Source organism: Sander vitreus, unplaced genomic scaffold, assembly GCF_031162955.1.
Source record: "Sander vitreus isolate 19-12246 unplaced genomic scaffold, sanVit1 ctg154_0, whole genome shotgun sequence".
NCBI classification, from domain to species: Eukaryota; Metazoa; Chordata; class Actinopteri; order Perciformes; family Percidae; genus Sander; species Sander vitreus.
The window spans coordinates 510,001-531,862 of record NW_027595402.1 but is presented as its reverse complement, the minus strand read 5'-3'; the positions used below and the strand labels follow the sequence as shown (position 1 = coordinate 531,862).

The following is a 21,862-nucleotide window of genomic DNA, read 5'->3' as shown; positions in this document are numbered from 1 at the left end:
ACTGAACGGTGTAAACACTGAACGGTGTAAACTCTGAACGGTGTAAACACTGAACGGTGTAAACTCTGAACGGTGTAAACACTGAACGGTGTAAACACTGAACGGTGTAAACTCTGAACGGTGTAAACTCTGAACGGTGAACGGTGTAAACACTGAACGGTGAACGGTGTAAACACTGAACGGTATAAACTCTGAACGGTGTAAACTCTGAACGGTGTAAACTCTGAACGGTGTAAACACTGAACGGTGAACGGTGTAAACACTGAACGGTATAAACACTGAACGGTGTAAACTCTGAACGGTGTAAACTCTGAACGGTGAACGGTGTAAACACTGAACAGTATAAACTCTGAACGGTGTAAACTCTGAACGGTGAACGGTGTAAACACTGAACGGTATAAACTCTGAACGGTGTAAACTCTGAACGGTGAACGGTGTAAACACTGAACGGTGTAAACTCTGAACGGTGAACGGTGTAAACTCTGAACGGTGTAAACACTGAACGGTGTAAACTCTGAACGGTGTAAACTCTGAACGGTGAACGGTGTAAACACTGAACGGTGTAAACTCTGAACGGTGTAAACTCTGAACGGTGAACGGTGTAAACACTGAACGGTGTAAACACTGAACGGTATAAACTCTGAACGGTGTAAACACTGAACGGTGTAAACACTGAACGGTATAAACTCTGAGCGGTGAGCGGTGTAAACACTGAGCGGTGTAAACACTGAGCGGTGAACGGTGTAAACTCTGAGCGGTGTAAACTCTGAGCGGTGAGCGGTGTAAACACTGAGCGGTATAAACTCTGAGCGGTGAGCGGTGTAAACACTGAGCGGTGAGCGGTGTAAACTCTGAACGGTGTAAACTCTGAACGGTGTAAACTCTGAACGGTGTAAACACTGAACGGTGTAAACTCTGAACGGTGAAAACTCTGAAATATCTGTTGAATCCGAAGAGTTTTCCTGCTTCTAGCTGATTGCTTCCATTCATAAAAACAGATGAAAAAACAGCAAATGAAATGAAAATGCTTCAGACGGAGAATGAACACGTCCAATGACTCAGCGGTTTTATAAAACTCATCTTTATTAATCCGTTCTTCCTCCATCGTCTCCTCTTAACCTCTTCTTATAAAAACCAGATCATATTTACAACCTTTCTTTTTATTTTTACAGTATTTACAATATTTTACAGTATGGCACCAGCAGAGCCTCACACCCGCACAAAAACGTCAACCCCCCCCCCCCACTCCGCCTGAAATACCATCTGTTGCCGGGGAAACACCACCCGAATCTCTGCAGGGGTTGCCTGGCAACGGCAGCTTGTATATATCGGATTCATATATCCGGTACGAGGAGTCGTTTTCAAGTCATTTATATATATTTTCCAACATTTTTCATAAGCTGAGGAGAAACATGACCAGTGCTTTTTGGGATTTAGGTTTAAAAAAAACAAGATTTAAACGGGTGTACGGAAGCACGGAAAGGTCAAAATTATTACATTTTAATATTCATGTTGTGATATGTAAACAAAAATAATATCGTGAAATATAACCCTAACAAATTATGTATGTATATTTTGAAATTGCAAAATGTTTAAATTACCGTTTACCGGAAATTTAAGAAATCACAGAAATCCAGATGGTTTTCAAAGTGAAACGTCATGATTAAATACAATTAAAGTGGTCAGTTGTGTGTAAGATTTAATGGCCTTTCTTTTGGTTTGTTTTCTCCTAAATTAAGAGTTAAATTTGAGCAGAAATCAGTTACAAAAAACTGAGTTAACGAGTAAAAATAAAAGCAGGTTTAAGAGTGAAGCTGGTTTAATAAACCTGTTTTTTCTGATTTTAATTTACATTTGCAGGTATATAAAAAGTCTTTAATCTATAAAGCAGGTCGGCAGCAACTTAGTGTTATTTTACATTTCGATGACGGAGTGAAACTAGTGAGTTTGAGTGATTCAGTGTTTCAGCAAAGCTACAGATCTGAGAACATCATTTATTGGTGGAAATATGGAAGCCCATTAATGCCAGTAAAAGAAAAAAATACGATGAAAATGTAGAATCCTGTAAGTCTTTATAACGAGAAACCTTAAAATAGTTTCTCCAAATAGTGACTTAGCTTCTCCAAATAATGAGAAACTTAAGATAAAAGTAATTTTTTGGAGATTTCTCATCTCTTTTCTATTACGTTGGCGAAAATGGGCTTCCATACAGAAACAGCACACCATGTGTTACTAACAATAATTACTTCTGGCAGGAATACAAATGCTGAGGATTTGCATTATGAGCCAAACTGCGCCATAAATATTTTTTTTATAGAGGTGACGAGCAGCTTTGCGTGATTATAACAATGTTTTTTATTTATATTCTATAAACAGGCGGCTTGAATCAAAGCGAGTATTTGTTCAGCAGATGTGAGGCTCTGGTTGTGGCTGGACTGAACTGGTTGGTTTCCAGTTCAGTCCTCTTCTACAGTTTCACCAGTTGAGATTACGGCCGGCGTTTCCTGCGCCATAAACGTATGTTACAGTCCTGCGGGGCCGTAACACATGAAGGCCGTTTAGCCGTAACGGAGACGGGCAACTTCACTGGCCACTATGGTAAAAAAAGGTCTAATGTGACAACATGAAAACAATACTGATTCACAGCAACGCTGCCCGTCTACGCTGACGCAAAAGCTTTTCTCTCCGGTCTTCCAGATTTGGTACATTTTTAGTTTAAACGGCGTTGAGTTTCTCGTTGGTTCAGCAGCTATAAAAAGTCCCTCCGTCCATCTTAAAAAATCCATCGTTTTCTCTTTAAATTCTTCTCCGAGACTTAACGTATGTGTCCGTGTGTCCGACAAACATTCAACAGTTGTCGTAGAAGCCATTTACGTACATCCACGTTTCTGTCCGTCAAAAACATTCATTTGTCACACCCCCGGATTTGGACGCCATTTCATGTTTTCTTGTTGTATCTCAGCCTCGGATCAATCCAACGTTTGGTATCCAGGTTGTGGAGCGCGTTTTGTCCGTCCAGGTGTCCTCATAATGTCTGTCAGCCAATCAGGACACACTGTTGGGACATTCATACCTGTCTGTCTGTCTCTCTGTCTGTCTCGCTGTCTGTCCGTCTTTCTCTCTGTCCGTCCGTCCGTCCGTCTTTCTCTCTGTCCGTCCGTCCGTCTTTCTCTCTGTCCGTCCGTCCGTCCGTCTTTCTTTCTCTCTGTCCGTCCGTCCGTCTTTCTCTCTGTCCGTCCGTCCGTCTTTCTCTCTGTCCGTCCGTCCGTCTTTCTCTCTGTCCGTCCGTCTTTCTCTCTGTCCGTCCGTCCGTCTTTCTCTCTGTCCGTCCGTCCGTCTTTCTCTCTGTCCGTCCGTCCGTCTTTCTCTCTGTCCGTCCGTCCGTCTGTCTGTCCGTCTTTCTCTCTGTCCGTCCGTCTCTCTCTCTGTCTGTCTGTGGAACTGGATCGACCCATGACTTTTGGTAAAAAAATAAACGTATTTTCATGGCGTCGTCGTCTTCCTTCCTCAGTCCGTCTCCTTCTTCCCGTCGTCCAGGTCGAAGTCCAGCACCAGCAGTTTGGTTTCCTCCGTCCCGTTCCTGCTGCCAGCAGCGCACACCAGCCGAGTGTCGGACGCTCGGATTCGCCACACGACGCCACCTGTCGAGAACAGAAAGACGTGCGATTGGTTAAAGGAGACCTATTACGATGCCAAAACTATAATGTTACTAGAGCCCGACCGATAACGGGATTTTTAAGGCCGATATCGATACAAATATTTGATGATTTAAAAATCCGATATTCCGATATATATTTAAAAAGAAAATACAGAAACGCGTAACAAAACATCAACAGATTTCCCTAACATGAGTTATCTGTAGTTATTTAGGAGTCCTCACTAAAATGACTTACTCTTAAAGAGACAGGCGCTCCAACAGAGGGGGAAACGGCCATGGGCAGTATGAGAAAAATACAGTACAGGGTTTTCTCTGACAGTACAAGGTTTGGGTGCAGCAACTAAGCCAAATTAATGTCACTAAAAGACTTTTCTCAGATCTAAATGGTTGTAGTTTGGACTTCTTTAGCTTCAAGTTTAGTCTTGAAGCTCTTTTATTGTAATTTATTTATTATCTGCTGCAGCTTTTCCAACATTTTAGACAGATATGGTGATAATAACGGTCAAAATGATGTGGAAAAAAACTGAAAACTGTTCAGATGCACCAATCAGGGACGGGGGGTCTAACTGCGTGTCAAACACTGCTCATGCACACGCATTCATTCTCCGTTGTGGGGGGAGGGGCTTAGGAGACCGTTTTGGGCTTTAGCAGAAAGGGGGGGAGGATCTTCACAATCCTACCTACAGCACCTTTAAAGCATGTAAACATGTTCGAGTAGAAACACAAAATACAAGCATGAACCTGAAAACGGTATATAATACAGGGGTCATATGCATTTTAACCAATACTTTTCCATGACTTTTCGGGTCTTTTTATGTTTCCAAAACCTTCCAGGACTGGAATTTGCATTTTTCAAATTCCAAAACCTTTCCAGGTTTTTTCCAAACGTATGAACCTGATAATAAGTGTCCTTTAAGACAACGGTAACAGGCGGGCGGTGGTCCTGACCTGATCCCCGGCTCTGCAGCGCCACCACGTCTCGCAGCCAGGCTCCCGTCCTCAGGTCCCACAGTTTGACCGTCCCGTCGTCGGAGCTGGACAGAACCAGACCTCGGCAGAACTGCAGGCACGTCACGGCCGACTGGTGCTTGTTGGGCCCTGAAGGAAATGCATCGTCACACGGTGATCCCCGACCTCCTCACACAGATGTTCTACAAATCCTCACTCAGGCTACATTTACATCGCTACGTTTTGGTTTGAAAACTAATATATTTTGCTACATTTCCCCCTCTCATTCCCCCTGCTCTGGCGTTTCCCCCTCTCATTCCCCCTGCTCTGGTGTTTCCCCCTCTCATTCCCCCTGCTCTGGTGTTCCCCCTCTCATTCCCCCTGCTCTGGCGTTCCCCCTCTCATTCCCCCTGCTCTGGCGTCTCCCCCTCTCATTCCCCCCTGCTCTGGCGTTTCCCCTCTCATTCCCCCTGCGCTGGTGTTTCCCTCCCTCATTCCCCCTGCTCTGGTGTTTCCCCCTCTCATTCCCCCCTGCTCTGGTGTTTCCCCCTCTCATTCTCCTGCTCTGGCGTTTCCCCCCTCACCCTCTCATTCCCCCTGCTCTGGCGTTTCCCCTCTCATTCCCTGCTCTGGTGTTTCCCCCTCTCATTCCCCCTGCTCTGGTGTTTCCCCCTCTCATTCCCCCCTGCTCTGGCGTTTCCCCTCTCACCCTCTCATTCCCCCTGCTCTGGCGTTTCCCCCTCTCATTCCCCCTGCTCTGGCGTTTCCCTCTCATTCCCTGCTCTGGCGTTTCCCCTCTCATTCCCCCCCTGCTCTGGTGTTTCCCCCCTCTCATTCCCCCTGCTCTGGCGTTTCCCCCTCTCATTCCCCCCTGCTCTGGCGTTTCCCTCTCTCATTCCCCCTGCTCTGGTGTTTCCCTCTCATTCCCCCCTGCTCTGGCGCTTCCCCTCTCATTCCCCCTGCTCTGGCGTTTCCCCCTCTCATTCCCCCTGCTCGGCCGTCTTTCTCTCTCTCCCTCTCTCACCTTGCAGTGTGTGGAGACACTGTCCCGTGCGGACGTCCCACACTCGGACAGTGGAGTCGGCGTTCCCGGACACCAGGATGTTGTCTCGCAGCTCCATGCCGCTGGTCAGTGATTGGTGGCCCGTCAGCGTGTGCACACACCCACCTGGACAGGACAGGTTAGAGGTTAGCTGGTTTCACTTTGAATAAACAGGGATTATTTTTAACAGATTCAGGCCGATTTAAAGCCACAGTGTGCCGTGAAGCATCATTTCCAGAGATAACAAAACAAGGTATTGCCATTCTTCTTTTCCATAAAAACATAATGGTATAATGACTTAGGGAGAACACACTTAAAAAACAAACAAAAAGATAATATAATTAATTAAAAAAATAAATAAAAATAACAAAAAATGCCCCAATGTTTTTTCATTTCATAAAAACAAAAAACAAAAATTTGTTTGTCTTTATTATTATAAAAAATAAGTAAACCAAAAATAATAAAATAAATGTTTTTAATTATATAAAAATAAATTATAAAAATTAATTCATACTAATTAAAATAGAAAAATTTAAAACACTAATTTCTTTGTGCTTATAATATTGTTTTAAATGATTCTGATGACACCAGCTTTGCCGTCATCTGGTTCAGATTTAGTTGTAAATGTAATCAGTGTCTCTACCTGTCTCTGCATCCCAGACTCTGATCGAAGTGTCCAACGAGCCGCTCACCACGAACACACCGTCAAACTGCAAGGAGAGAAGATAACATGAATGAATGAACACACACACACACAACCTGACACACACACACACACACACACACACACAACCTGGCCCCTACATTACCCACAACTCTAGTGTGTTATGCTAGTAGCAGCTAATGTTTTCTGCAGCCTGGATCAGAGATGAGCAGCGAGCTACAAAAAGGTCTCACGTCCACATTATTTATTTATTTATTTTTAACCTTTTTTTAACTTGTAGTCTTCAACAGACGCTGACTCAAGTGACATCACTCGAGGACATTTATCAGACTTACTAGGACACTTAAAGCCGTTTCATGCTTCTTGCGTTCAGCGAGGGGCTGACTGTGTGCAGAGGTTGTGCGGAGAGTGAGTGCTCCTCCACGGTTCTGTAACAACGCGGAGGTGGTTGCATGGACCGTGTGGCAATGGTTGGCTGCCGGAGAGAAGAAGTGTGTTCTTCAGGCGATTCGCGGTGACCAGCGTTTCCCCACACACAGACTAATTTGTGGCGGTGCGCCATAAAATCAACATACTGCCGCCACAATTTATTTATTTTTAAAAAACACTATTTAAAACACGCAGCGTATTCGTTGAGCTGCATTTCCTTTCCCTGCTCTCCTCCATCTCTCTCCTCCTCTCCTCTCACGCATCACACACACACACACACACAGACAGACAGACAGACACACACACATCTCACACACACACACACACACAGACAGACAGACAGACACACACACATCCACACACACACACACACACAGACAGACAGACAGACACACACACACACACAGACAGACAGACAGACAGACAGACAGACAGACAGACACACAGACAGACACACACACACCCACCCTCCCCTCGTGCACACAGCATCTGTCTCCATCAAAACCAGAGAAAGACGGCTGGCAAAGTTCATGAAAGGTTGGTATCTATCTCGTGAACACCTTTACACAATCACACATTAATAATCCTCTAAAAAGTATTTTACGTTCTGAATACAACGTTGCCAGTGTGTTAATGCTGGAGTCCCGACCCGACTCTTAGCAAACAAGCGATTGCGCCCGCTTTAGAAAGTTAACTAGTCACAAGTTTACGGTAAAATGCAGTTGGGTCGTCGAGGTCAAAACACTATATGTAGCAGCAGTGAATCAAATGAACTTATTATAAATAACGTTATGTCATTTTTTTGGCCCCGACCACAGCGCCCCGACCACAGCGCGCTGAACGCAGAAGCATGAAACAGCTTTTTAGGCTTTACACTACTTTATAGTCGTGTGTGCGTACCTGCAGCGAGTACACTCTGTTGGTGTGTCCCTGCAGCGTGTGCAGACACACCTCCGTCTCGGGGTCCCACACCTTCACCATGTAGTCATAGCCGCCCGACACCACGCGGCGGCCGTCGTACTGAACGCAGCGCACCGCCGCCACGTGGCCCGTCAGCACGTGCTCGCAGCGGCCCGTCGACACGTCCCACACACGCAACGTCGTGTCCCGAGAGCCTGACACCACCCTGAGACGAGAGAGAGAGACAGAGAGGGGTATGACATCACTGCAGCTTCAGCCAATCATCTTATTAGCATGAGAAGGAAGTGTGTTTCTGTCTCCTAAATTAGTGTTCATGCTGCACTGACCCAGTTGCTTCATGTTGCGCAGACAGAGTGCGTGTATACTGTAAATCTAGAGCGTGTGTATATGTGCCAGCTTTGAATGTGTGCATGTAAGTTTTTTTCTGGCTGTCATGGTAATGAATGCGGCAAAATGTAAAGCCCAGTTCAGACCAAAGATTTCCAACGAGATGAAATGGTTTTTAGAACGCTGCAGGGAAAAGTTGCAGCGGTCTGAGCCCGCCCGCCTCCGCTCGACTGGAAACCAGCTGATGGCGTCACCGACTCGTCTCGGTGTGAACTGGCAGGCAGAACGTTGCAGACCTTGTGTTAGAAAACTATGATACTCTTCACTTTTCTGTTAGCATTTTTGCATGGTAGAAAGCCAAAATATTGCTGGCACTCTCACGAGATAATCATGGGAGCCACTGACTAACCTTGTGAAAACCACTGAGGAGGAGGAGCCCTGCCTGACCAGAAATAAGAGACAACATCGCCTTTTGTATTATGACTGTATTGTACTCATAGAAACAATACAGCTGCTGTTGAAGGCTATCGTTAGTCATTTTTCTGTACTTGCTGGGTGCTGTAAAATTGACTCTGCTTGCAAGCAAGTAAAAAACGAACCTCGAGAAGACCTTCAGTGCTCCCGTCTATTCTTTGATAAATAATTATTATTTTTAATTATTATTTAATTATACCTCGCACGTTTCAACATGTCTCGTTGCGAATCTTTGGTCTGAACTGGTATTAGATACTGTATTAGCATGAGAGGAAAGTGTGTTTCTGTGTCATTGTGTAAATGAGTGTGTGTACATTCTGTGCTGACCCAGTTGCTTCGTGCAGGGCAGGCAATGTGTGTGCGTGTGTGTGTGTGTGAGTGGGTGTGTGTGAGTGTGTGAGTGAGAGTGTGTGTGTGTGTGTGTGCGCGTGTGTGCGTGTGTGCATGTGAGTGAGTGTGTGAGTGTGTGTGAGCGAGTGAGAGTGTGTGTGTGCGTGCGTGAGAGTGTGAGTGAGTGAGTGTGTGAGTGAGTGAGTGAGTGAGTGAGTGAGTGAATGAGTGTGTGTGCGTGCTTGAGAGTGTGAGTGAGTGAGTGTGTGTGCGTGAGCGCGCGAGTGAGTGAGTGAATGAGTGTGTGTGCGTGTGTGTGTGTGAGTGAGTGTGAGTGAGTGTGTGTGTGCATGTGTGTGTGTGTGTGTGTGTGTGTGAGTGAGTGAGTGTGAGTGAGTGAGTGTGTGTGCGTGCGTGAGAGTGTGTGAGTGCGTGAGTGAGTGAATGAGTGTGTGTGCGTGCTTGAGAGTGAGTGTGAGTGAGTGAGAGTGTGTGTGTGCGTGCGTGAGAGTGTGAGTGAGTGAGTGAGTGTGTGTGAGTGAGAGTGTGTGAGTGTGTGTGAGTGAGTGTGTCGAGTGTGTGTGTGTGTGAGTGAGTGAGTGAGTGAGTGAGTGTGAGTGAGAGTGAGTGAGTGAGTGTATGTGTGTGAGTGAGAGTGTGAGTGAGTGAGTGAGTGAGTGAGTGTGTGCGTGCGTGAGTGAGTGAGAGTGAGTGTGTCGAGTGTGTGAGTGTGTGAGTGAGTGTGTGAGTGAGTGTGAGTGAGTGAGTGTGTGTGTGTGCGTGCGTAAGAGTGTGAGTGAGTGAGTGTGTGTGTGTGCGTGCGTGAGAGTGTGAGTGAGTGAGTGAGTGTGTGTGTGCGTGCGTGAGAGTGTGAGTGAGTGAGTGAATGAGTGTGTGTGCGTGCGTGAGAGAGAGTGAGTGTGTCGAGTGTGTGAGTGAGTGAGTGCGTGCGTAAGTGTGAGTGAGTGTGTGTATGTGTGTGAGTGAGAGTGAGTGAGTGAGTGAGTGAGTGAGTGAGTGAGTGAGTGAGTGTGTGAGTGAGTGTGAGTGAGTGAGTGTATGTGTGTGTGTGTGAGTGTGAGTGAGTGAGTGTGTGTGTGTTTTTTACCTGTTGCCGTGGAGATGCATGCAGCGCACAGTGGACGTGTGTCCGTACAGCGTGTGGACACACTCTCCGCTCTCGGCGTCCCACACGCGCAGCGTGCGGTCAGTGGAGCCGCTGATCACCGTGGCGGCCGCCATCTGACTGCACCACACGCCGCCGCTGTGACCCGTCAGCGTCCGCAGACACTGAGAGACAGAGAAGACTCGTTAACTCGCCACCGACTCCACTGAGAACACAGTAACGGGACGTCTTCTGGAGCAGCTTTGGGCCCTGAGTAGTTACAGCCACATCACCTTCGCTGCACGTCATTCCCACCTCTCTGCCCCCATTTCCAGTCTCTGCCGCTACACTTTTAAATTAAGGTGAAAATTACACGCAAAAAAACCTTAAAGAAATGGTAATACATTCATTTTAAAAATACCCATTTACTGAGAATAATTACACAAATCCCATTAACCAAAAGAATGTATTAAAAATCCAGATTAGGTAACGATGCCAATTAAATTCACCAATTAATTCAATCTGCTTTTAATTAAAGTGGAAATTAAGTTAATGTGTGTGTTTTAATATAATATATAAAAGTGTGTGTTTACTTTCAGAGCTACCGTTGAAGACAGAGGAAAGAGAAAGCAAGAGAGAGAGAGAGAGAAAGACAGAGAGAGAGACAGAGACAGAGACAGAGGGAGAGAGAGAGAGAGGGAGCGAGAGAGAGAGACAGAGGGAGAGAGAGAGAGACAGAGGGAGAGAGAGACAGAGAGAGAGAGACAGAGAGAGAGAGAGAGAGACAGAGGGAGAGAGAGACAGAGAGAGAGAGAGAGAGACAGAGAGAGAGAGAGAGAGAGAGAGAGAGAGAGAGACCGAGGGAGAGAGAGAGAGAGACAGAGGGAGAGGGAGAGAGAGGGAGAGAGAGAGAGACAGAGGGAGAGAGAGAGAGGGAGAGAGAGAGAGACAGAGAGAGAGAGAGAGAGACAGAGGGAGAGAGAGAGACAGACAGAGGGACAGAGAGGGAGAGAGAGAGAGAGAGAGAGACAGAGAGAGAGACAGAGGGAGAGAGAGACAGAGGGAGAGAGAGACAGAGAGAGACAGACAGAGGGAGAGAGAGAGAGAGAGAGAGAGAGAGACAGAAAATACAGTTTCACCTTGAAGGTGTCGTAGCGGTGGCAACAGAGGGAAACTTTTCCTTGGCAACTGTTGCTGAGAGAGGGGAGAACACTGCAGCTCTCTGAAACTCGCCGTTACTGCTGTGATTTCTATCAGCAGCGAGGCGAGTCAAACCCTCATCACGTCTAACTGTCATCATGTCTAACCCTCATCACGTCTAACTGTCATCACGTCTAACCCTCATCACGTCTAACTGTCATCATGTCTAACCCTCATCACGTCCGGCTGATAAAGATAATTTAAAACTCAACTGCCTTTGAGGCGAGAGGAAACACGCCTTGTCATCCCTTTAGGCTATAGATGTGTGGGTGTGTTAGTGTTTTTCTTTCGGCAGGGTGCGCACACGCACACGCACACGCGCACACACACACACACACACACACACACACACACACACACACACACACACACAGGCAGGTCTAGACGGAAGAGAGAGCAGGTGTGCCCGGTTGAAGAATGTTCTACCGAAACCAGGTTGATGTACTGTAAGTATTCAGATCCTTTCCCTTAAAGGGACAGTTTGGATGTTTTTACAGTGTGGTTGGCTGAGCTACTTCTCCGTAGTCCGTGCGTTAGCTACAGTAGATGGCGGTCGGCACGCCAATTGTTTGGAGAAGCAGGCAGGAGTTTTTTTAGACTAAACTAAAAACATCTATTTCAGTTTAAGTGTGTGCTGTATTTAGAATATGTTCAGACAGCCCTTTACGGCGGGGAACTGAAGCCGCCACCAGACTCCTTTGACAAAAACAGACATTTTACCTCGCAGAACACGGGAGTTGCTGCTCTACCGCTGCCTCTGTCTGTTAGTTAGTTTGCTGTTTTGTTAGGTTTCTAAATGTTTAAAAAAAACACCAAAGTCACACAATAACGCAAACCATTTGTACATCTGAAATCTGTTCCAAAAAGTGTAAAGAAGATGTCCGGGTTCCTCTAATAGAAGAAAATTAGCACCAACCTCAAAAGAACACTTTTAGAAGAAAAAGATTCCTCGGTTACAAACACATCACCCGAAATCTCACCATCCCTAATTAAACTATTTCATTTCCTCAGTTAGCTGCCGAACTTTACTTTGAAGTACCTGACGGAGGCAGCGTTAGAGCAGCAACTCCCGCGTTCTGCGAGGTAAAATGTCGTTTTTTTGTCAAAAGGAGTCTGGTGGCTTTGAAGAGAGCAGAGATAACGGCTTCAGTTCCCCGTCGCAGAGAGCTGTCGGACAGCAGAAAGTATCTCATGCAACCACACTTTAAAAAAAGATCTGAACTATCTCTTTAAGTACAGAACTTGAGGGAGACAGGAAGGGCGTGCAACTGCAGAAATACATGACAGAGAGAGACACAAAGAGAGAGAGACAGAGAGACAGAGAGAGAGAGAGGGAGAGGGAGAGAGAGAGAGAGAGACAGAGAGAGAGAGAGAGAGAGAGAGAGGGAGAGAGAGAGAGAGAGAGAGAGAGAGAGAGAGAGAGAGAGAGAGAGAGAGAGAGAGAGAGAGACAGAGAGAGAGACAGAGAGAGAGAGAGGGAGAGAGAGAGACAGAGAGAGAGAGAGAGAGAGAGAGAGAGAGAGACAGAGAGAGAGAGAGAGACTGTAAACTCGTCTCGTCACCTTTAACACACAGAAAGGTTGTGGATTCAAACAGAGCAGCCTCGGGCGGTCAGTGTACACAGACAGTCTCACCGCCACACCCTGACCAACACAACTGGTCCCCCTGCCGCTAATCTCTTCTATTCTACTGCTTTCTCTTATTTTTTCAGCCACATAAGCTTTACAGAATCCTATTAAGTCATGTTGTACATTAAAAGCCTCTGTTATACTCCAATTAATGAAGCAAAGTGACTCTTAAGACCATATTTGTCGCGTGGCGTTAAAAGGAATTTGCGTTAACTCGTTATCATTACCTTAATGTTTATGTATTTCTTTCATATTCTGTGTTGTGAATGTTTCCATTTTAATTTAAGTCTCTTGAATTTTTGCACTGTTTATTTTGGCCTTGACCAACTGCCGCTTTGCTCATTTGAAAGCCATGATGTCTCTCTCTCTCTCATGGGGGGGCCAAATTCTCTGGGTGGGCAAAGCAGAGAAAGGGGAGGTAACCTTTCCCCTTATGATGTCATAAAGGGAAGATTCCAGATCGGCCCATCTGAGCTTTCATTTTCTCAAAGGCAGAGCAGGATACCCAGGGCTCGGTTTACACCTATCACCATTTCTAGCCACTGGGGGACCATAGGCAGGCTGGGGGAACTCATATTAATGTTAAAAAACCTCATAAAGTGAAATGTTCATGCAGCAAAGGGGAGCGAGAGGGGGGAATGACATGCAGCAAAGGGGAGAGAGAGGGGGGGATGACATGCAGCAAAGGGGAGAGAGAGGGGGGATGACATGCAGCAAAGGGGAGCGAGAGGGGGGGGATGACATGCAGCAAAGGGGAGAGAGAGGGGGGATGACATGCAGCAAAGGGGAGAGAGGGGGAGGATGACATGCAGCAAAGGGGGAGAGAGGGGGGATGACATGCAGCAAAGGGAGAGAGGGGGGATGACATGCAGCAAAGGGGAGAGAGGGGGGGGGGATGACATGCAGCAAAGGGGAGAGAGAGGTGGGGATGACATGCAGCAAAGGGGAGAGAGGGGGGGGGGATGACATGCAGCAAAGGGGAGAGAGGGGGGGGATGACATGCAGCAAAGGGGAGAGGGGGGGGGGATGACATGCAGCAAAGGGAGAGAGAGGGGGGATGACATGCAGCAAAGGGGGAGAGAGGGGGGATGACATGCAGCAAAGGGAGAGGGGGGGGATGACATGCAGCAAAGGGGAGAGAGGTGGGGGATGACATGCAGCAAAGGGGAGAGAGAGGGGGGATGACATGCAGCAAAGGGGGAGAGAGGGGGGGGGGATGACATGCAGCAAAGGGGAGAGAGAGGGGGGGGATGACATGCAGCAAAGGGGAGAGAGGGGGGGATGACATGCAGCAAAGGGGAGAGAGAGGGGGATGACATGCAGCAAAGGGGAGAGAGGGGGGGGATGACATGCAGCAAAGGGAGAGAGAGGGGGGATGACATGCAGCAAAGGGGAGAGAGGGGGGGGGGATGACATGCAGCAAAGGGGAGAGAGGGGGGGATGACATGCAGCAAAGGGGAGAGAGGGGGGATGACATGCAGCAAAGGGAGAGAGAGGGGGGGATGACATGCAGCAAAGGGGAGAGAGGGGGGGATGACATGCAGCAAAGGGGAGAGAGAGGGGATGACATGCAGCAAAGGGGAGAGAGGGGGGATGACATGCAGCAAAGGGGAGAGAGAGGGGGGGGATGACATGCAGCAAAGGGGAGAGAGAGGGGGGGGATGACATGCAGCAAAGGGCCGCAGTTTGGAGTCAAACCGCTGCGTCGAGGAGTAAACCTGTGTGTGCGCCTGCTCTACCAACTGAGCTAAACCGGCCACCCTCAACATCTGTTTTACATTATCTAAAAAGATAACTTATCTAGTGGACTGAAAGAGCAATTGATTTCATTATTCTAGCACCAAAGAGTTCAATTCTCATGTGCAGTTTATATAATTTAAGATCGATACTTGGCGTCTGTGTATTGATATCTATGCATTGTATCTGTGCCGTATGGATCCCCCCTCCTGCCCCTAACAGACGTGTGTTTACAGCTTTGGCAGCAGAAAACAATGATCTACATAATCAATCTGTCGGCCTCTGCTGACACCCACCTTGCCGGAGACGGCGGACCAGACTTTGAGCGTGTTGTCGTCGGAGCCGCTGACGATGAGGTCGCCGCTGAACTGCAGACATGTGATAACGTGGTCGTCGTGACCTTTCAACACCTGCGGGGAGAAACAGAGAGACAGGCGGAGTTAAACGGCGCTCCGTCCACGTTTACACATCAAACACTCCAGCGGAGTCAGTGCGGCTGCTCTACCATGGGCTCTCCCGTGTCCCCCTTCCTCCAGTTGTTCTCGATGCGGTGTTGTCTGATGTAGGCCGACTTCCACGGACTGACCGCCACGCCCGGACGCTCACACTTCCTGCGACGCGCCAATGCGTACTCTGACACACCTGGGGAGAGGATGAGAGACAGTTTTGATAATTGATTAGTCATCTGACTTATATTGTTTTTTTTAAAGAATAAAAAGAGTCTTTTCTGGTTTTGTTTCTGGTGCGTTCACACCTAGCTCATTTGGACCGGTTGTTTTGGAAAAAGCGGAACCTTGCACCCCCGGGTTCTGTTCATTTGGGGGTATTTTGCAAACACAGCAGTTGCACTCGGCTGCGGGGGCAAAACAAGCGGGCCGAGCTCGCCTAGAGAGGGCGTCCTCTAGGGGTGGGAATCACCAGAGGCCTCACGATACGTTCTCATCACGATGCTTATGTCACGATACGTTCTCATCACGATGCTTATGTCACGATACGTTCTCGTCACGATACGTTATCGTCACGATACGTTCTCGTCACGATACGTTCTCGTCACGATACGTTCTCGTCACGATACGTTATCGTCACGATACAATATCACGATATGTTCTCATCACGATACTTATGTCACGATACGATCTCGTCACGATATGTTCTTATCACAATAATTATGTCACGATACGATCTCGTCACGATACGTTCTCATCACAATAATTATGTCACGATACGATCTCGTCACGATACGTTCTCATCACAATAATTATGTCACGATATGATCTCATCACGATACGTTCTCATCACGATACTTATGTCACGATACAATATCACAGTACTTATGTCACGATACGTTCTCATCATGATACTTATGTCACGATACAATATCACGATACGATCTCATCACGATACTTATGTCACGATACGTTCTCATGATTGTGAAGATTTACAAAGAATATGCTGAGGGCATTTCCTCTCTAACGGGATGTTTTGGGACTGATTGGTGGGATTGCTGTGGACGAAGTACACACAGATACACTGGTAAGAGCCAATAAGGTTTAACCATGCATCAGCTGATTTAAATAGCTCACGTTACTGTATTGTGTCAACAGTTAACTTCATTTAATATTGTTTGTGGCGTTTTCTTTTGCAGGGGTGCAAATGTTCTTAAACAAGTTCCTTCCCGAGACTACTCAGCAGAGCCACCGTTGCTGCGTCCGGAGCTTAGCGCCGCCCAAGACGATTGTGATTGGTTCACAGAAATGCAAACAACCCAGAGAGTTTTTTTTTCCTCCTATCCCAGAATGCATCTGTGGTGTAGCCAGACCTTTCTCCCACAGCACTGCGGAGAAAGAGCTGTAGTCAGAATGCAAACAACCTTACCAATCAGAAACAACTGCATCTGAAAAGTCCCGTCTATATCTTTGCTGCAATTTGATCTGCAAACACAGCCCTTACCAATCTCTGACAATGTTGGTTTATATCAATAACACAGAGATGACCCCCCCAGTTTCATCAGTATGTAGCTGGCATTCAGCTAATGCAGGTTAGCTGCCTTTATATTCTCACTGAGTGCTAGCTAATGCCAACACTGCTCCCACCGGTGTGACAGAGGGCGCAGCGCTAATACAAATTAGCTTTATTTATGAAGCTGGTGGGCTGCAGTCAACGCTGGCTTCATTAGTATGGCTGTGGCGAGGTGCTAACGCTAGGTAGGCTCATTGGTATGGCTGCTGAGTGCTGGCAGTGAATCTTGGCTGACTGGCAGAACGCCCAGAGGGAGGAGAGCACACACACACACACACACACACACACACACACACACACACACACACACACACACACACTGCACTGAATGAATGAAGGAGTGACTGACTGACTGTATGTGTAGCTGTATTTGCATGTTACAAACTCAGGTTAGGAAGCATTGTACATACAGTAAACTGGCCTTCTGTTTGTACACAACGCACACACAGCACACACAACGCGCACACAGCACACACAACGCGCACACAGCACACACAATGCGCACACAATGTGCACACAGCACATACACACACTGCATTGCGCTGAATGAAGGAATGACTGACTGACTGCGTGTGTAGCTGTATTTGCATGTTACACACTCAGGTTAGGAAGCACTGTACATCCAGTAAACTGGCCTTCTGTTTGTATCCTGCTTTTAATATTCCCCCTGTTGAAAACACACACCTACAGTACCGAGTCCCTGCTCAGGCATTGCATGATAGACTCTCAGTCACGACAGAAAAACACATGCGTTTACCCCCCCGCCCATTTTATACGTTTTGGGAGGCGATTCATCAAGCAAATGTCATAAGTGTGTCATCGTAGAATACAAACTTCATGTCGTTGAACCCATCAAGGACTGAAGCTGCCAAAAATCTAAGATTATTGACTAACTTTTGTATCTATTTCAGTGTATTTCCGAGCTTCGTGACAGACTTAGATGTGTGTATTTGGCGGGAGGTTTAGGCGTCCTTCCTCAAGGAAGTTTTTTTAATTTAAAAAATGCTATCCCCCCCCCCCCATGCATTTTGTGTCTCTTTATGGGATTTTGTCTCTTTTTGCGTCTCTTTGTAGTCCTTTTTTGGACATTTTTGTTTTCTTTGGGGTTGTTTTGAGTCTCTGTGGTCATTTGGCGTCTCTTTGTAGTCGGTTTGTGTCTCTTTTTCACATCGTTTTGGAGCGTTATTATCACCATATCTGTGTCTAAAACGTTGAAAAAAAGCTAGAGCAGATAATAAATAAATAACACTCAACAAGCTTGAAGACAAAACTGAAATTTTTTGCGCGTAACTTGATGAACGTCCATTACATTCAAGCCACTGTCAAATAAGTTGTGGCGCCCGGCGACTTTCGCACGAAGAAACTCCAGTGAAGATAATGACCTCTTCTGAAGAGTCCGTTATGTTTTTTTAATCCTCCGTGTCCTCCTTGGTTAAAAGCAACTGTGTGAATCACAGAAGGCTTGTATCATGTGGACGTACCGACAGTTTTGTTGTCATTACTTAGAATTCCTCATGGGGGCGACAGAAACTACGCACTGTAGCTTTAAAGCTGAAGAAGTCCAACTACAGTCATTAGGTGGGGGGGGGGGGGTATTTTAACCATTTCATTTTTCAGTTGAGTGTTTACCTTCCTCGCGGCACTTCTCCCTCCACAGCAGGTTGTCTTCAGCCAGGATCCTCCAGTACCGGCAGGTCTGAGCGGCCTGCAGCAGGTCTCTTGGAGCCAGGAACGTCAGCACGTACAGCGCTAACTAAACACAGAGTTAAAACACTCAGGGTGTCTACAGGTTTCACTCATTGCTCATTTTCAGGTTCATAATTGTATTTAGAGGTTGTACCAGAATACAGTGTGTTGAGCTCTCTGTTTTAGCTACAGAGTGAGGCATCTCACTTCTGTTCCATCTTTGTTGGGAGTCGCACATGTGCAGTACCTAGGTAAGGACTACTAGCCAGTCAGAAGCAGAGTATGAGGGCGTGCCCTGACAGTAGCTAGGTAAGGACTACTAGCCAGTCAGAAGCAGAGTATGAGGGCGTGCCCTGACAGTAGCTAGGTAAGGACTACTAGCCAGTCAGAAGCAGAGTATGAGGGCGTGCCCTGACAGTACCTAGGTAAGGACTACTAGCCAGTCAGAAGCAGAGTATGAGGGCGTGCCCTGACAGTAGCTAGGTAAGGACTACTAGCCAGTCAGAAGCAGAGTATGAGGGCGTGTCCTGACAGTAACTAGGTAAGGACTACTAGCCATTCAGAAGCAGAGTATGAGGGCGTGCCCTGACAGTAGCTAGGTAAGGACTACTAGCCAGTCAGAAGCAGAGTATGAGGGCGTGTCCTGACAGTAGCTAGGTAAGGACTACTAGCCAGTCAGAAGCAGAGTATGAGGGCGTGCCCTGACAGTAGCTAGGTAAGGACTACTAGCCAGTCAGAAGCAGAGTATGAGGGCGTGCCCTGACAGTACCTAGGTAAGGACTACTAGCCAGTCAGAAGCAGAGTATGAGGGCGTGCCACGCTAGCAGCTAGGCCAGCCATCACAGTTGTAGGAGGGCAGAGATTGTTTTCTTTGCTTGTCATTGGTCAGTGAAGAGAAACTGGTGGAGAGCTCACTAGCGTGCAATGCTGGGAAGCGTATATGGACACGTACTGTAAATGTGATTTCAGTTGGGCTTAAAAAAAAACAACTGAATCGCCCCGACTGTCTCTTTGCTGCGATTGTAAAAGTAACTAAAGCCATCAAGACAAATGTAGTGGAGTAAAAAGTACAAGATTTACTTCTGAGATGTAGAGGAGTACAAGTAGAAAGTAGCAGAACATGGAAAGGCTCAAGTAAAGTACAAATACGTTTAATTTGTACTTAAGGTAAGTGTAAATGTGTGTACCTCTTTGGGCAGCAGGGATATGAAGTCTCTCTGGAACTGCGGCTCGATGACCTGCATCATGTGCTTCACCTGACTCGTCTCACAGCGGTCGATCAACTCGTCCAGAGCCAACAGCCTCTCGGGGCCGCTCCACGTCTGCAGGGGGGGACCGCAAGAACAAGAGTCAGACATTTTTACTCTATTGGAGCGTGTGTGTGTGTGTCTGAGAATGTTTTTCTTTTTCTGTTTAATGTGATTTATCCTGTGTGTGTTTCTGTTTATGTCTGAGTGTTATTTGGTTTGTTTCAAAGAGCTTTTGCGTCTCTGAAATCGTTTAACATTCTTCCCCTGGGCTACAAAAGACAGATTGTCATTTGAGTGAGTGTGTGTGTGTGTGTGTGACTGTGTGTATGACTGTGTGTGTACGTGTATGTTTTTTTTGTTTGCTACAAAAGACAGATTGTCATTTGAGTGTGTGTGAATGTGTGTCTGTGTGTGTGTGTGTGTGTGTGTGTGTGTGTGTGTGTGTGTGTGTACACTTGTATGTTTTTTTAAAATTAGTTACATAAGAACAGCTCGGAGGCAGCACTCTTCTAACGCTCAGTGTTTACGTGCAGCAAGCGGAAGTTATTCACATATATACAAATTCAGTGCATCAAGAAATGCAGGAGTGTGTGTGTGTGTGTGTGTGTGTGTGTGTGTGTGTGTGTGTGTGTATGTCAACACTAATACAAGCGTGGTGAATAATAACATAACAACTGGGTGCAGTTTGTTCCAGCACATCAAGTATAACAAGTATTGGTTATGAAGTACGTCATTTAGTGTTGGATGATTCGTTAAAAATATGTACCGTAATTGACCTCTCATCAAAAAAAATGTTCCAACTTTACCAGCCACTCAATAGATTACTATTTAGGGTTGCACGATATTGACAAAATGTGATATTGCGATATATAAAGAGAACAGGACACCAGTTTTCTTTCTCTTCTCTGATTCGTTCCGTTTAGTTGTCTCTATTTCTTCACTTACACTGTCACTCTGTCCAAATATGGACACACGTCACGTGGTACGCTCCATAAGGTTGGTCACGTAATGGACCCGTGCGCTGACGTGCACTAACACGTGAAAGTAGCACGGTCACTGGCCAATGAAACATGATCATTACAGCGTTTCAAGCTACACAGCCAACGGACGGGACGCAGCGCTCCACAAAATAAACTAAATATTGCATACTTATCGCGACATTTTCGATATAATATTGCAACGTGATATCACGAGAACGATATTGAGTCGATATATCATGCCATGCACCCCTATTACTATTGTTTGTTTTTTTGGGGGCCAGTGAGTGAAGCCATATGCACATTTTCCCAGAGTTTGAGTGGCACCACCGGAGACTTTCCACATCACTTGCTAACTTCAAAACCCATCTGTTCAAAGCTGCTTTTCACCTGTAAACAACGAAGCTATTTCCATTTGTTCCTACGGTGTTTTGCGGCACCTTTTTAATATTAATCTCTAGTTATTGATGTTTTTATACATATCTTGCTTTTGTTTTTACCTTGTAAAGTGCCTTTGAGTACAGTTTAAAGCGCTATATACTATACATTATTATTTATTATTATTATTCATTCAGCTTTTTTTATTATTCTGTTCCCAAATTAATGCGTTGAATAACAGCCAGAAAAGCAGGTTTTTTGCAGAGCATAATGATCACAGTGGCGTTAAGCTTTGAGGTATAAATGTCAAGACGTTTGTGTGAAATGTTTTCATAATTAGCGCAGGAAGGAAGACGTGACGCCTCCGGCCACAGTGACAACTTTTATATTTAGACTTATACACAGACTGCGTGTGCTGACCTGGAATATGTGAAGCCAGTCCTGCAGACCGGAGGGGGGCGGGCCCGAGGTGACGCGCCGCCGCTGAGCAGAGTGCCCGTTGGCCAGCCGCAGGTCGCCGAACGTGGTCGGCGTGGTGGCCTGAACCAGGCTGGCGGGACTGGGGGAGAGAGAGCGACAGGGATGTTAGCATCGGCATTTCCAAGCTAGTGTAAAAAAAATCCAAAAGGAGAAAACGCATAACTCTTACAAAATGCAAAAAGAAAGAAGACAGTAAGAAAGGAGAGAGAGAGAAAGAAGAGAGTAAGAAAGGAGAGAGAGAAACAAGACAGTAAGAAAGGAGAGACAGAAAGACAGAAAGGAGAGAGAGAAAGAAGACAGTAAGAAAGGAGAGACAGAGAGTAAGAAAGCAGAGAGAAAGACAGTAAGAAAGGAGAGAGAGACAGTAAGAAAGGAGAGAGAGAAAGAAGACAGTAAGAAAGGAGAGAGAGACAGTAAGAAAGCAGAGAGAAAGACAGTAAGAAAGGAGAGAGAAAGAAGACAGAAAGGAGAGAGAGAAAGACAGTAAGAAAGGAGAGACAGAAAGACAGAAAGGAGAGACAGAAAGGAGAGAGAAAGAAGACAGTAAGAAAGGAGAGAGAGACAGAAAGAAGACAGTAAGAAAGGAGAGACAGAAAGACAGAAAGAAGA

At 46.4% G+C, this 21,862-nt stretch overlaps 1 protein-coding gene across 2 annotated transcripts in view; it reads right to left on the bottom strand.

Annotated features, from left to right (window-relative positions):
• Positions 1 to 1,065: 1,065 nt before the first annotated feature.
• Positions 1,066 to 21,862, bottom strand: part of LOC144513224 (F-box/WD repeat-containing protein 7-like) — a 47,608-nt gene continuing 26,811 nt past the window's right edge. For both annotated transcript variants that reach the window (XM_078244226.1, XM_078244227.1), the window contains 11 exons: positions 21,194 to 21,332; positions 19,356 to 19,490; positions 18,112 to 18,235; positions 14,969 to 15,105; positions 14,760 to 14,873; positions 9,902 to 10,083; positions 7,642 to 7,867; positions 6,292 to 6,358; positions 5,631 to 5,774; positions 4,607 to 4,756; positions 1,066 to 3,641 (listed from right to left, as the gene is read on the bottom strand). In XM_078244226.1, the coding sequence (XP_078100352.1) occupies positions 3,508 to 3,641; positions 4,607 to 4,756; positions 5,631 to 5,774; positions 6,292 to 6,358; positions 7,642 to 7,867; positions 9,902 to 10,083; positions 14,760 to 14,873; positions 14,969 to 15,105; positions 18,112 to 18,235; positions 19,356 to 19,490; positions 21,194 to 21,332 (1,552 nt within the window). In that variant the 3' untranslated portion in view covers positions 1,066 to 3,507. The remainder of the gene's footprint in view (positions 3,642 to 4,606; positions 4,757 to 5,630; positions 5,775 to 6,291; positions 6,359 to 7,641; positions 7,868 to 9,901; positions 10,084 to 14,759; positions 14,874 to 14,968; positions 15,106 to 18,111; positions 18,236 to 19,355; positions 19,491 to 21,193; positions 21,333 to 21,862) is intronic.